The 16,061-nt window shown below is 55.5% G+C and overlaps 1 protein-coding gene across 2 annotated transcripts in view; it reads right to left on the bottom strand.

Annotated features, from left to right (window-relative positions):
• Window positions 1-15,702, bottom strand: part of MDGA1 (MAM domain containing glycosylphosphatidylinositol anchor 1) — a 61,334-nt gene extending 45,632 nt beyond the window's left edge. The window contains exon 1 of one of the 2 annotated variants that reach the window (XM_043591293.1): window positions 14,774-15,702. In XM_043591293.1, coding sequence (XP_043447228.1) covers window positions 14,774-14,840 — 67 coding nt within the window. In that variant the 5' untranslated portion in view covers window positions 14,841-15,702. The remainder of the gene's footprint in view (window positions 1-14,773) is intronic. The other variant, XM_043591292.1, reaches the window with a different exon arrangement.
• Between the last annotated feature and the right edge of the window lie 359 nt (window positions 15,703-16,061).

Raw genomic sequence — 16,061 nt, forward strand, 5'->3', positions numbered from 1 at the left:
TTTCACTCGCCGACTGCTAATAGACTCAGGAGAAGCTGCTGGATCGATGGAGGCCGGGGAAAATTAGCCAGGAGCTCCAGGCCAGCCTCGGCCTGCCCCTGGCCCCCACTTCAGGTCTCCTAGAAGCGGGGTGGGGGGAGGTGAGCCATAACCCAGGCTGGATATAAGCGCTGAGCTGGCGGCCCAGAGTGCTGGATGCCCGCTCCTGCCCCCTGCCTGGGAGCCAAGGGCTGCCTGGAGAGGCAGTGGGATAAAGGTAGACCCAGAGAAGGCCCCCGAAAGAGGTCAGTAGTCTCCCCACATGTACACATCTGGTCACCTGTACGCAGGCTCTTCTGTACATCACCATCACTTTCAGCACATGTATGCCCTGGTGTATTTACGGGTACACAAAAAATACATGTAAAGTGCAGGTGCACAGGGTAGAGAGAACGGGGGGGGGTGTATTTTAGCTCCTATCAAGGTACCCAGTGGGAGCAGTTTATCTCATGCCAATGGTCCTACACACACACACACACACACACACACACACACACACACACACACACTGATTACCAGCACACAGAACTACCTCCCCTTTTGCCTCTCAGCCTGGCTCTCTAGAGCCACTCCTTACACCTGCCCCAACTCCAACAGAATGAGGGGGAGCAGACTGGGAGGCACGCATCCCACCCCTGCCCTGGACAGCCTCACAGCCTCTGCTCCTTCAGCTCCAGAAAAAGGGAGTGAGGCAGTCAGGGATGTTGATGCTTCGGGCACATCAGGGCATCCTGCAGGACTGAACCCTCCCAGCATTGCCCGAAGTCACTGTGGCAGTGGGCAGTGCCAGGGGCCATGGCTGTATGGGAGAGCTAGAGGAGGCAGGAGGGGAGAGCTCACTGTATGTCCCAGAAGGAGGTGGGATGTCTTGATCACAGGAAAACCACTCAGATCTCCTGCTGGCTGCCCTAGCCCATGTAAAGCCACACAGGCACAGGCACAATGCATGCACGTGCGCACACACACACTCCCTTCAGTACATCAGAGCCCAAGTCTGGCTTGGAAGGGATGCAGGAGAGAATGCTGTGTTCACTGGCAGGCAAAACCCATGCCACTAGCTTGGTGTGACTCTTGCCTCTGGCCACTGGTATCTGCCTCTAAAAACTGAGCAGTTAGGGAAAGGTGACCTCTTAGCCCATTATCTTTGACCTTCCATGATTCCAGGCTGGGCTCCCTATTTGCTCTGTGGCATGAAGGCTTCTCTTGCTCCTTCTCGGCCTCAGGTTTCTCTCCCGACAAATGATCAGATTTGCCCTAAGATCCCTCCTGGCTCTGACTCTACAAGCCTGTGATTCTAGATCTTCTCTTTGTCTTGCTCTCTGCCGTATCCTCAGAGCTGAGAACAGTGTCTGACACATAGGGGGTGCTCAGTAAATATCTGACTAATTAGTTAATCTCAGGTGGGTAGTGAAGAGACACAAAAATTCACAACAGGATGGAGGTGCTCTGATCTGGACCCATTAGGCCCAGGGATGTTCAGGGGTACAGGCTAGTCTGCCCACGGGAGGAGGTTTGGTTCCTGGAGAAGGAGGTGGACAGAAAGCAATCTACTTTTTCACCCACACAGAATTCTGCCTGCGGAGAGCTAGTCTCAGAGACTTTCCCCACCTCTTTCTTAGTTTTGAATTCAGCAGGTGGGTAGCTAAAGATCATGCCTCTCGTGGCAATGCCCAAAAGACCTGTAGACTCTGAGTTTGTCCTCAGTGATCCCCCAACCCTTCCCTCCCCAAGTGTAAGGGCCCCTTCAATCCATCAGGGAGAGCCTGGACTCTATCAGGAAGGTCTTGGGGAAATCGATGTGCTGGGGTTCTGGTCACAAAATCCTAGGAAGTAAATGAGCAGCTCACAGGTCTGACGGCCGCAAGGGAGAGTTTTTATCCCGGAGTCAGGGCTTACACATGCATCTAGAAGACAAGACCTAAGAACAAAGAGCTCAGCAAAACAGGCTGGATCGGAAAAAAGCAAGACCGATGGCGTAGGCAGGATGTCGTACAGCTGTTGGTGCCTCCCCTCTCTGCACCACATCCTCTCCCCTGACCACCTCATTGCACACTGGCCAGAACCTGCTTCTCTCCGCCTGAGGCCATCTCTGGCCACTAGAGCTTACATTCCATGCCTACTGGGCTAGAAGTACCAGGAAATTAATACCCCCAGGAGCAGCCTTCAACCAACACAGATAGGAGTTGGTGTATACATGCCCCAGCTCCTTCACCATGGTGGGAGAGTGTTTTACATGGTGTCCCAGAGGTCCCCAATGGGACACGGTAGTGACTGGCTTGACGGTGCACCTTTTATTGGTTCCCTGTGCTTCCCTGTCTTACATCTCCATTTCCCTACCAGAGTTTTCCAAGCTCACCTGCCAAATAAACTACCTCACTTGGCTCCTTATCTCGGCATCTGCTTCTGGGGAGCCCAAACTAAGCCCAAGCCAATCCTGATCATCATGGTGTCCACTGTTAAATCTCTCACATGGCCACAACCCAGGACCCTCATACTGCTTAACAATCACACCCACCAACATCACATAACCTACCATGCTTCCCTACCTCCACCCATGACTTCCTTGGAAACTTCCTTGCATGAATACCAACACTTCAAGATCCAACTCATCTGATCAACCAACCTGAGCCACTGGAGAAAGGCTTGAGGGCTGCCAGGTACTCCCAGAACAACCTTCTGGTAACATAGACCATGCTTCTGCTGGCTAACTTGTCAATAACTCTAAGGTGAGACTCAGGCAGTGTGACAGAGATGTTGGGCCTGGTGGGGACTGGCAGCAAACTCCAGTTCACATTGCCAAGCCAACTGCTTCCTCTACCCACAAGGTGGGGGGGGGGGGGCCTGCCTGACATTTCCATTAAGGACTTCTAACATCTAAGCAGGAGCCCTGGACCCAGAATGAGCCCCAGATCCTACAGTCCAGATGCAATGAGGCCTGGGAATGAGACATAGCCTTCACAGGGGTGAGGGGAGAATTATAAAGGTGTGAACACAAAAAAGTTTGTAAATACCATGTAGACATGTCCTGGCTTCTCCTTGAACCTACGAGGTGATACTGGAGAATGAGAAAGATGCAGCTGTAGAGTCCCTTGACATGGCTTTTAACTTCAGCTTTGACACCTAATTGCTGTGTGACCTTGGCAAGCAACTTACCTTCACTGGTCTGTTTCTTCTTGCACCGAATCTCGAAGATCTGCTTCTGGGTCACTACTTAAGGCAACTGCCTGGCAGATGAGCTCACTCCTTGCCACACCTTTTTCCTCTGTCTACTCTGTGGCCTTATTCCAGAAAGGAGAGTAAAGCCAGGCCTTGCCACCTCCAGCTTGCCTTGTGGGCTTATGTACTTTACCGGAAGTTAAAGTGACCTCCCCCAAGGTCCCTCTGCATTTTACTGAAATGCCAGAACCAAACACAGGTAGATGGGGCCACCAGAATCCAGCTCCCTACCTCTACCCTCCTGATGTCCCTCTGAGACATGGGAAAAGGTGCCTTCATTAAAAGTTCCTTAAGAATCACATAGGGAAAGTCTCGGGGCCAAAGAGATGTTCAAGTTCAGCTCAAAGGCCTCAGCTCCCGAATCTTTCTGATAAGAGATTATGTTAAGATGAGTGGAAATAGGGTCAGACAATGAGAAGTTTCCAGCAACAAGGACCAGAGACACTGAGCAAACAGCAAATGGAGTAGCCTGGTCTCAGATGGGTGTGGGCCTGAGAGGGAGAAAATGAGCTAGATCATCACCTCTACAGCACTCTCCAGTCCCTGGCTTCTAGTATGGACCTTCAGTTTCTGGTCTAAAAATCCACAGCGCCCTCCTGGTGGCTGTGAGCAAAAAGAGCTACCTGCTAGTGGAAAGGGGTATCGACCAGCAGAAATGAACAACCTCAGGCAAGTGTGAATGGTGCCGGGGTGGGGAGGAAGGAACAAGAGCACTGAAAGATACAGGGCACCCGGGTGGCTCCGTCACTTAGGCATCTGACACTTGATTTCGGCTCAGGGCATAATCTCACCGTTCATGAGTTCAAGCCCCGCGTCAGGCTTTGCACTGACAGCTCGGAGCCTGCTTGGGATTCTCTCTCTTTCCCTCTCTCTCTGTCTGCCCCTCCTTTGCTTGTGCGTGCTCTCTCTCTCTCTCTCTCTCTCTCTCTCTCTCAAAATAAATAAATAAACTTAAAAAAAAAAAGGGAGCACTGGCAGATAGGAAACTAGACCCCTCATGAATGTCTGGGTGACCCTAAGCAAGTCTCCTCCCTATGTCTCTCCTCCCTATGTCTCTCCTCCCTATGTCTCTTCTGGGCATCCTCAGAGCAGCCAGAGCCCCTGAGCTAGGCCGGCAGGGAGGGGTGAGAGCAGCGCTGACATCCATCTAAATCCTCTCTCATTTCAAGAAATGCCAACTGGCCCCAAGGTAGGGATTTGTGGTAAAGACTACTCATTACCTACCCAATACCCATTCTCCACTTCTTTCTAACGTAACCTGATATTTTCCTAGCTGACAATGTGCCCATCTAAAAGACTACATGTCTCAGCGTCCCTTGCAGCTAAGAATAGCCAATGGGATGCAAGCAGAAGTCATCGGGAGGGGGCTTCTGGAAAAGCTCTTTAATAGAAGCTGACTCAGCTGGCAGGTCCACCCTTTTAAACGTTCCTCCTTTCCTCCTGCCTGGAATGTGTCACGATGGCTGAGCCCCAGCAGCCCTTTGGCGACTTTGAAGCAAAATGCTCTAAGGCTGGAGTTCTTTATGCTGAACATGTGTGTGTGTGTGTGCATGCGGCCATACACATACACACACACACACACACACACACACACACACACACACACACTGATGCCTGGTTCCTACTCCCAGACGTTCTGATTTAACTGGTATGAGGTATGACCTAGGCATCAGGATTTTTAAGCACCCAACCTGGTAATCCTAACACGTGGCAGAGTTTGAGAAGCACCATTGTAAAGAGAGCAGAGCAATAAGAGGGAAAGAGAATGGATCTCCATTGACCAGGGAGTCACCATAGCAGTCATGGATAGTCTACCTCTCGACTTAAGAAAATCAGCTTTAGTTTGTTGGCGGCTCTGCAGTCAAGTCTTTGTTTCTAGCAACAGAATGTGATGTCTATCTGATATAAGACTGAGGGTCCTCAGCCAACCCATCCTCCACAACACAGGCTGGGGAACAAAAAATGGCCAGATACTTCCTTCAGGAACCTCACATGTGGGGCAGCAGGCAGACCCTAGACTTTGCACTGGGCAGGCTTGAGTGCAAATCCTCACTCCACTACCTGCTAACCCTACAGCCTTGGGCAAATCACTCAAGCTTCTCCAAAATGAGGGCTTTGGAAAGGACTGCACTCTCCTGCTCCACTGTGAGCTCCCCGGGGGCAGGTGCCCTTCACCCCTGCAGCCACGGCACCCACTACCCTTCCAGACACTCGGCAGATAGATATTCATTAAATATTTGCTTGGTTTACACTGAATTGCTGTGATGTGGTCCAGCTCTGAAATTTTCATTTTTCTCTAAACCAAAAAGAGAAAAGAATAAACAAAAGGGCAACGTTTCAACATGGTAACAGAATTTACCTACTGAAAATCAATGAAAACAGCATTTCTGGGGCAGTTTCTTTCAGGCTCTGTAGGTTCTGGGCTGGAAATCCCGTGGTCAGAAGCAGAGGGAGGGGCCAGTCTCCCAAAGATCATGACCTGCACTTGCCAGTTAGAACTCTTAAACTAGAAAGCTTCCCTGCTCCTAATTTACAGAATAATAAGCATAGGGTTTTTTTTTTTAAAACCCCAGGGTCCAGAGCTTGGCTGAAACAAAGCTTGGGCGGTGACCTAGAAAACCCAGAAATGCCCTCAGAAAGCCCAGGGGAAGAAGACATCTGTTTGGGCCTGACTCATTCGGATGCACTGTCTACACCAGCTGTGCCCGAGAATCGAATGGAGAGCTCTTACAACCACAGCTGCCTTGATGCCACCTGCAGAGTTTCTGATTCAGGAGGTCTGGGGTGGAGCCGGGCATCTGTCGTCGAAAAAGCTCTCCAGGTGGTTCTGCCATGCCCCTGGGGTTGAGAACCACTTCTCCACGCAGCTTCCAGCCCTCCAGAGAATCAAAGTCTATCTCAGCAGAGTTTCTTGGACTGGAAAGGAACCCAGAAGAGCGCGGGGTGGAATCTCCAAAGCTGGCCAAGCAGCGTCCTCATGCCTGCCCAGGCCACCACCCACTGACCCAGATCGCCCACCCCTGCAGCCCAGCTTCCCACAGGCGGAAGGCCAGGCAAGGGGAGCAGGAATTGCCGTTCAGGCCCTCCCTGGCCCGCCACGTTTCTCAAAAGCGCAGCCCGCACCTCCTGCTTCAACAGGCCACCCACACCCGGGGCTCCCTACCATCTGCCTGCCACCCCCTCTGCTCTCGCGAAACAGAGTCCCCAGAGTTCGCCTGAGAGCTTGCAAAGCATTATCACTGTCGGGCTTCTCTGGAATCCTAAGAGGCGGACATGCCTAAACCGGCCTTCCAGATGGGGAAACTGAGGCTCGGAGGTGAGGCTACTGGGCCACAGCCCCTCACAGGCAGCAAGCCACCTACTTGGCCCTCCAGCCCAAGTCTGCCGCTTGAGCCTAACCTCCTTCCTGGTTGCCCTTGCTGTCCAAAGAGCGACTGGACCAGCAGCATGGGCATCACCCCGAGGAGTTCGTTACAGATGCAGAATCTCAGCCTAGCCCCAGACCCACTGAATCAGCATCTGAGGTTTCCCCAAGTCCCCAGAGGATCTCGAGGAGCCCTGCTGCCTCTCTGGCAACCTCCTAGTCCCCAGATGGCCCTTACTCTGTCTCCTCCTCCACCTTAGATGGCCCTTCCTCCCACAGACCCCGGCCCTTCTCTGGCTTTCTGATCCCTGTCCCCTCTTAGGTCTCCTTCTTCCTCTCTGATGCCTTCTACTCTGTCTCCTCTCACTCCTTCTATCCCCAGGGTGCTGGTCTCAGCCCAGTGCCCCCCACTCTACTCTCTCTTCCCTGGCAATTTCAGTCCACTCGTGATTTCAACCCGCATTGTTCTGTGCACATAAATCCACGTGTGCAAATCTGCCTCTTTCAGAATGCTCTCTCTCCTGAGCATGAACACTCGTGTCCACTTACCCCACCACCAGGGCTCCCACACATCCCACACCACAATCCCACAAAGTTCAAAACTGCACAGGCGTCGTCATTAGAATAAAGGGGTGTGTTGAGGCCTGGCTGAGTGCCAAGCACAGTGCCCAGGGCTCCCCAGCACGGTCTCATGGCGTGCTTATCACAAACCCGTGCGGTGGGCTCGACTACCCACCGCAGTTTACTACTGTCGGCAGTAAACATTCCGACAAGCGGAAAAGCCATGCCTGAGAAAGCTGATGTAACCTTCCAGGCTCTCGTGGCTGGTGCCGGGCAGAGCTGGGGTTCGGCCCTGGTTTCTTACCCCGAATTCCAAGCTCTTAACTACGTCACGCCGTTGCCCTAAACCTGCCCGACTTCTGTGGCCTTTGCTCTGCCGTTGTGTGCCAAACCTCAGAGCCATTTTCAGCCCCAGCTCCTGCCTGTGCTCTTCCTGAAGCCCTTTTGGATCCTAATGATTGTACAGTCTCATTTCTTGCGTTTTCCGACAATCTCTAACCGGACCCCTTCCCCACGCCCGACCCCCTACAGTCTATTCTCCACATGGCAGCTAGAGGGATTCTATTAAAAAGGTGTCAACTCATGTCTCTCTCTTGCTCAAAAGCCTCCCATGGCTCCCCCACGCCTCTCAGAATACAAGCCAACATCCTTACATAGCCTTCAAGACTGCAAACAACCAGGCCCCACTAACTCTCTCGCGCCACCTCCTCCCCCCGGCCCCTGCATCGCTCACTTTGCTCCAGCCATACTGGACTCCTCGTTGTTGCCAAACAGGCCAGGCAGGCTCCTACTCCAGGGCCTTTGCACTGGTTAATCTCCTGCCTGGAATATACTTCCTGCAGATATCCACTGGGCTTCCTCCCTCCGCATCTTCAGCTCTCTGTTCTGGCGGCACCTCTACAAGGAAGCCTCCCAGCCACTGTATGTGAACTTGAACCACAGTCTACGCCTCCTTGTCCCTTTAGCTCCTCTCCCCTTTTTCATCGAACCCATCACCATAGGATGCATTTTATACTTGTTTACTGTTTACTGTCTGTCTCCCCTCAGCGTGAACGCAAACTCTAAGAGAGTAAGAGCTTATTTCTCTCGCCAGATATCTCGTGTTCCATACAGAGCCTTTACTCCCTGTGGTTCTTGTACCTGAGACCTCCTGTCCATTCTCACAGCCACCACCCTGGATGGAGTTCTCCCTATGAATTCCCCAGACAACCGCGGAACCTCCCAACCAGTCTCCCTCCTCCTGACCATATATACCCTCTTCAAAACACACAGCTGCACAGCAGCCTGAAATATGGCTGACATCAAGCCATTTCTCTGCTCAGGACCTTCCTGACAGCTTCTCCCAGACCCAGAATTCCAGCCTCCTACACCCAAACACAGGCTCCGAAATCCGATATGGGTTTGAGCCCAGCTTCAGCACTTGGACAGGTGACTTCATCTTTCTGAGCCCTCAGTTTACTTTTTTGGTAAAATGGGCTGAAAATGACTCACTCCAAGGGTTGTAGTGACCGCATGTTTGTAGTGAGTGCACGTTTGTGATCTCAGCCCAGGCAGTAAACATTAGCCATTGTTATGATTGTTCCTTTGCTGTGCCAACTCTAAGTGCCCATTCTTTTTCAACCGATGTTCCAGCCCGACGGAACAACTCATTACTCCCTGCACAGACCAGGTTCTTTACCCTCCATGCCTTTGCCACAGTGAGCCCTCCATCTGTGATGTTCTCCTCAGCCCTTACTTCTATTCATCGAGCCAGTTGAAACGCCCCCTTCACAAGACCTTGGAGGTAACTTCCTAACCCTTTGAATTCCCTCAGTCCTTTATCTGCCCTTGCCACATGGCATTTACCAAGATCTTCAGGAACCATCTTGTGTGTAACTCCTCTCCCCTTCTCCTTGAGGGAGGAAACTCCATCTTTCCTACCTCCAAATCAGAAGGTCCCCAGCGATGGAGCCTCGTGGCCACTTCTTACCAGCTGTGTAACCTTGAGCAGGTCACTTAAGTGTCTGTCTCCTCTTCTCTTAAATGCGGACAATAGGACATGCTATGCTAACCTCTCAGAACCTTACGGGAATCAGAGGCATACGAGCCCTGGGTAAAGGCACATGACACTTACTCCCTATGAGGGATTGTTGTAATAACCAATGATTCTCTCGAAAAGAGTCATTCTTCTTTGCATAAAGGGACATCTGAAAGAACCATCACCAAATGCAGGGTGGGATATCAAGTGAGCTTTACTTTCTTCCTTATAATTTTTTGTATTCTCTGATTGTTTTGCAAAGAGCACGTGTTACTCATTGACTGCGGGGGTTGGGGGTGGGGGTAGCAATTCCATTGTTTAAAAAAGATTCCTCTGCTATTAAGCATTGGTCTCGACTCCTGTATCGGCATTCAAATGCAGTAGGGTCCCTTAATACCTAGTTCCTGCCATGGGCAGATTGTGTGCCTGCAAAGCAGAGTGTTCTGAGAAGGGGAGGAAGATGAAGAACAGGGGCCACACCCCAGGTTCACAAAGAGGCAGCACTGTGACGGATACAGTCCCAGCTCTGCACACCGCCCCACCTGGGCAGGATCCCACAGAGCTGAGTCCTACTGCCGAGCTCTCTTGCGGCATGGGGCGCAGCAAGTGTGGCTTTGGCCACAGGCAAATGCCCTGGGACAGGGGGTTGGGTATGTGGGAGGTGGAGGTGGCCTGGAGCATCAGAAGGCCTTAAGGAGCTCCCATAGACCCCGGGCTGAGGAACTGGAATAACTCATCCCACCGGGAGGCTTGAGGCCCAGGGAGCCCAGAAAAGGCAATGTGGTGGCCAAGCCCTCCCCCTGCTGGCCACATCTGGAGTGGCAGTGCCAGCAGCATCAGGTACAGTCCTTGGGCAGCTACGCACGCTCCCTGCACCTGGGGCCTGGTCAGGCTCAGGTGTCCAGCGGCAGGTAGGGGGCAGGGCAATGTCCTGCCAGGACTGAGAGGCCCAAGGTCCTCTCTCCCAGGCCCCTTGCCTTTGTGGGGTGCAGCACTGCCTGACCCCACGTGGAGATGGAAGACAAGAGTGGGGGAGAAGAAAGGCAGAGAAGTGATGAGGAAGGAGGAAGGGAGGAGGTGGCAGAGAGGGGTCCTTCACACTTCAGCCTGTCTCACTACTCCCAGGCCCACCCGTGCCTCCTGGGCAGCTAGAGACGCTGGGGCTGCTACCACTGCCCGGATTTCCACCCCCGCCCCCAGGTATTGATTTCCTGCATCATTCATTTGCCGGGCCTTGGCGGCCGTGATTAGCTCCTTCCATTCTCCCTCCGGAGCACTCCCCCGCCAACAGCCGCCCCCCCACCCCACCCCGTTCCTCCCTGTTCTAGCAAAGCAGAGCTAATACCAGGCTCTGAAGGAAGCTTTGCCGCCTGGCCCCAGCAACTCACAGCCAAGCCTGGCCAATTACAAGTGGGCCCCTGGCATGTCCCCAGCACACTCCCTCAAGGGTGCTTTCCTGGCTAATAAAATCCTCTCTGACCACCCCCTCACCAGGGCCCCACCACCACCCATGAAACACCAATTCCCTGCCTGCAGTGTAGGATGGGGCACCATGCAGATCTTGACCCTAAGTGGGGCTCTCCAGGCTCGCTACTGGACCTGGGGAGTCCTCAGGCTGGCTCAGGGGCCAACATCAACTTCAGCAGGGAAAGGTGGAGGGGGGTGGGAAGACAATGCTGGCAAGGCAAAGAAACCAGCCTGACTTGTGGGCACAAGGCTCCGTCTCTCTCTCATGCAGTTTCCATAACTGGGAAGGAAGAAGGAACAGAGGTTGGAACCTTCTTGAGGACATTTAGAAACCCCCAGAGCCTTCCATTAGCCCTAGGGGACCAGTTTTCTGATGGCATGCCTTCTCCAGGGGCAGGGTTAGATCTGGACAGCCAGACTCAAGACTTGTGGTAGAAACTCTAGGGAGAAATCCCAAGAGTGCCCACAGCCAGGATCAACACCCAGAAGATGGCACTGGGAGACGCACTTCCTGACATTCTTTCTCTGCACCCCTCAGAGGAGGGAAAAAAAAAAAAAAACCTGACTTGGTGATAATTCTGTAAGCTATGTTGCTCTTGTCAAATTATTCAACATCTGTCTTCATGTTCCCACAAAAATTAGCATAGGATAGTAGTTTCTGATGACACCTTTGGTGAAATATTTTGACTTCCACCAGTAAGTTGCAAACAACCTGTCTTAAGGATAATGTCAATTCCTACTCCTGCATATTAAATAATCCAGAGGTTTGCTGTGTTTTTGTAAGGGAGTGGAATCCCACTGACCTGCCCTGGCCGGGCGTCCGGCAGCTACGGGGAGAAGCGGCAGCCAGGATGGAGAGGCGGGTGTTTTCTGATGCTATCCACACACGGGATGTCCTTCCACCATCACCTGGCTCCTGTCTTTGCCCAGGAGAAGGCCTCTGGGGCCAGCCCACCCCCCTGGCCGGCCAGCAAACAGACTGCAGAATCCACCACGGAGCACAACAAACTGGGCCAGGAGATTGGGAGGCAGGGAGGGAAGAGGGGATCAGCTCCAAATGGACCATCTGGCCCAGCACTGGGCTGCCGTAGCATCTGTGTCCCAAAGAAGGAGCGAAACCACCTGGCCAGACTGAGAGCACCTCCCCAGCCCTGCCGCAGACAGCAGACCTCAGACCCCGGCAACAGGACCCTCAGATGGAAGCAGCCAATAGGCTCTGGACACTTGCCTCCTACCAGCCTCAACAGAGACCCACAGCCCAAGCTAGATAGATCCTGCCGGCTTTGCCCTCCTGCTCTTCTGCCCTCTCGATTCAGCTTCCATGTTAATCTACCCCTCCCTCAGCCACGCAGGGCTAGGCAGAGGGGAAGGGGCCGGGCTCCCTCCCCAGGACACACTGTTTTCTTTTGTGCCTTGACTAAAACCGGCCTCTCCTCACTGCCAAGGCAGCACTGGGCTTTCAGCCTCTTCTCTCTCCTCCTCCCTGAGGTCTCCTACAGCTGCCAGTCTAGGACTCCGTGACTCTCCCTAAAGCAGAGACCCTCAGAGTGTGCCCCACTACCCTGCTGGAAAACATCCTAGACAGACTTCCTGGGGAGAAAGAATTTCAAAAAGCATTTCCTCAACCTCCCCCCACGCCCCGCCACCCGCAACCATGGCCCTTCATTCCTGCAGCAAACATTTGCCAAGCTCCTGCTGTGTGCCCGGCACCATGTTGGATGCCAGGATACAATGATGGACACAAGTGGCCATCTCTCACCCCTACACTCTACTCTTTCTCACGCTGCTTCATCTGCTTTAGGCAGAGAGGGAAACCAAGGTGGGGGTGGGGGGGGTGGGCAGAAGAACTACGGTAGTACCATAGTTCCCCCTTCTGCTGTCTCTGGCCAAAGCTTCTAGCATCACAAAGAACTCAGCAGCCTCTTGCCATCCTCCTTCTCATACTAGATCTTAACCTCTTCCCCATCTATCCCAATAAAAATGCTTCACTCTGCAATTTCCCTGAGGCCCCAGCCTGCCCTGGAGCCAACACCTCAAAGGGAAGATGCAAAGACTCTCACCCTAGAGCCCTGGGGTTGGCCCCAGTACACCCAGCGCACCTTGGTTTGCTCTAAGTGGAGAGCAACAAAAAGTGAGATCCAGGCACATGAGGGAGGAGAAAATACAGAAAATGAGAGGCAGATAAGCCAATGGCTAAAGCCTGGTCCCCTAGGACTCTGAAATCAGGGTCTACAGACACTGCTTCCATAGCCCCCACCCGACCCCAACCCTGCCCTTATTGCTGGGGTTTCCAGGGTAGGCTCAGAGGGGCTTCCCCAACATGGGCCCTGTGCAGCCCCTGGAGAAGTCTGGAAAAGCTGGAGGGGACCAAGGAGAGGGATGACCAGGAGATAGTTCGCAAGATCTGCCCAAGGACACTTAGGGGGGAGGGGCAGAGTAGAGGACAGTAGGGAACAGTGAGGGTTCTCTGTCACCCTCAGAGCCCCTGGGGTGTGGTGAGGAGGTAAAGACCTCAGTGACATCCATCCTTAGGCCACCTCTTAAGGAGGCAGTGAAGCTACAAGAAAACCTTGGGGACAACGAAGAAAAAGAACCCTCCCCACACACACCCCAGATCTCTGGTGTCTTCCTCTGCCCCCGGGGAGGCCTCTGGGGCTAGCTCAGTGGCCTCCTCCCCACAACCCAGCCTCTCTAGGTCCCTGCTACCTTCTTCCTTCTTTTTTCCTCTTCTGGCCTATGTAAAGGGCCAGGCAGTAAGAGACACACAAACTAATTAAGAGCAGAGTTTGGCCAGATGCCTGGGCCGGCCTCCCCAGGGAATTATGCCCAAGCCAGCTAGCTGTGTAGAGCCAGGAGCATGTCACCTCCCAGACACCCCTCAGGACACCCCTGCCTCTCGCGAGGTACCAGGAGGCAACGCCAGCCACCCCCAGAAGGAAGCATTTAACATCTGCGCCCCAGGCTGGCGGCTGGGGGGACAATGTCTCTGCCTCCACACCAACAGAACAGGTCAAACTCTCCCCTGATCTACAGATGAATAATTAGGCCCTGGACTCAGGATAGAGGGACGGGGAACCCTCCCACCCCACCTATACAATATTAAAAAGTGATCTGTGCAGACCATCCTGCAGTCAGAAGGCAGAGTAAGGGCCACTAGGCCCTGAGACTGTAAGGTCAGGGCACTGAAGCCTACTAGAACTCAGAAGGAGGGTCCCTGAGAGTGGTGAGCCCTGGGGTGATCCTGGACATTGATGCCTGCTCTCAGGACCTCTCCCCAGGAACACCCACGGGAGAGACAGGAGAAGGGGTAACCAGCCAGAGTCCCCTTAGCGCCGGAAAGCGAGGCGTAGGGACGCAGGAGCAAAGCTGCGTGGCAGGAGGCAGAGTTTGAACACGTAGCCCGATGGGTGCGTGCCGTGTTTGCGTTTCCTGGGGACGGTGGCTGAATGCGTCCGTGTATGCGCTCAGGGAGAAAGAAGGTGGGGCTGGGGTTTTGTAGCTGGGAGCCGGGGATGGGAAGAACTGGCTCAGGCTAGATCCGAAAACGGATGCCGGGGTTTTAGGTGCCCAATCCAGGGGATGCTGGCATCCGCTCTGGCAGTCAAGAAGCGAGTAAAAGAAGCGAAGCCGCAGCGAGAGCGGGGAAGGCGAGCCCGCCGCCCCGCCGCCGTGCTGGCAGCCAGCTCACCCGCAAGCCGCGCGCAACTCCGGATCGTGCATCGCTCGGCTTGTACTCCGGAGGCCGAGCCAGGGTAGGACTAGGTTTCCGTGCAAGTCGCTGCCCCAGGCTCGGGTTTGGGGTCAGTCGGGATCTCCCGAGCCCACTGGGTGCTCTCAAGGGTTTCGAGTCACTCCGGCCCCCGGCAAGGTTTGAGGAAGTGTGTGCCTCCCCCTGGCATCCCCGGCTTCACGCCAGACCCTACGACCCGTCTCCGTGCTCTGAAACGGCGAGCTCGATCTCCTCGCGCCCTGAAAAGGGCGGGGACCCGGGCATCCACTCCAGAGTCCGAGCCGGGGTCCCCACCAAACCCCGGCAGCGCGCACTTTGCGCCTCTTGCAAAGTTTCCGCGCGGTGCTAAGCCAGCGTGGAGCGGGACGCGGGATCTTACCGTAGACTCCTTGTCCCCGGCAGTGGAAGGGGATCAGCGCCAGAAGTAGAAGGCAGGTCACCTCCATCTTCACGGCCGGTGCTTCATCCCCGCGAGGCGGCGCAGCCCGAGAGGTGGCGGGGGGCGCATCCGCCGGGGCCCCGCGAAGCCCCCTGCGTCCCCCCTTTCCCCGAGAGGCGACAGAGGGGGCGGCGACGGAGACCGGGAGACTGAGGAGGCGGCGGTGGCTGCGGCGGCGACCCGGGTTTCTCCTCCGGCGGGGCCGCTGCCCGCGTGGGGACGCAGGGGGCGCTGGCCCGGCCCCGGGTGCCTTGGCGCGCCCGGCGCAGCAGCCAGCGCCCCGGCCCGAGGAGCCCGGCCGCCGACCTGCCCCGGGTCCCCAGGGCTGTCTGCTCCGTGTGCTGGGCGCCAGGGACCCCTCTGCGGCGGCAGGGGCTCTTCGATCCAACAGGCCACCGACGACTGACAAACTTGTCTTTTTCCCCGCCCAGGGGACGCCCCTCCGCGGAGTGGGGGCTGGAAGGCCCGGGCTTCGCTCGGGTTAATCCGCTGTCTCCAGTCCTGCGGCGGGTCCTGGGGTCTCAGTAGCCCGACCCAAGGGGGCCGGATTGGGCGCCCTCCCAAAGGCGAAGGAGCCCCGGCCCCGGCCCTCCTGAGCGGGGGAGAAGCGCTGGCTGGGCTCGGCCAAGGGGCGAGATCCACGGGTCCCCAGGTCCGCGAAGTTACCCGAGCCACCGAGGAGCCCCGGGGAGGAATCGCGCCCCGGCGCCCCGCGGGAATCAGGAGAGCAATTCCAGCCAAGAGAGACCCGGGAAAGCGGGGAAAGGAGGAAAGTTTGAGTCGTTTGAAAAATATTCGCGCTCTCGGCGAGGCCGGGGCTGCGGCGCGGGCGCCGCTCGCCGCCTCCGCTCGTCGCGCTTCGCTCCCGCCGTCTGGCCGCGGCCGTGGCGCTCCCGGTCTCGATGCTCTCCCGAGAGTGGGGCTGCGCCGCGCCCCAAGTTGGTCGTCCCCGCCCCCGCCCGGCGGCCTCGGCCAGCGGGGGCCCCGAGCGGGCGGGGCCGGGCCGGGCTCCCGGGCGCGGCGGCCGCTGGGCTCGGGGCCGCGGGAGCGCTCCGCTCGCTCGGCAACTTGAGCTTCGCTGTGCTGCTTTTTCCCCCCTCGGAGCTTTTCATTCCGCGCTCCCCCCGCCTCCCTCCCTCCCTCCCTTCCTCCTCCCTCCTCCTCGCGTCTCCTCGTTCGGTCTCTCGCTCTCCCACCCTTTGTCGCTCGCTCTCCTGTTTGATTCCCC

The sequence above is a fragment of the Prionailurus bengalensis genome, chromosome B2, assembly GCF_016509475.1.
Source record: "Prionailurus bengalensis isolate Pbe53 chromosome B2, Fcat_Pben_1.1_paternal_pri, whole genome shotgun sequence".
Classification (NCBI taxonomy): domain Eukaryota; kingdom Metazoa; phylum Chordata; class Mammalia; order Carnivora; family Felidae; genus Prionailurus; species Prionailurus bengalensis.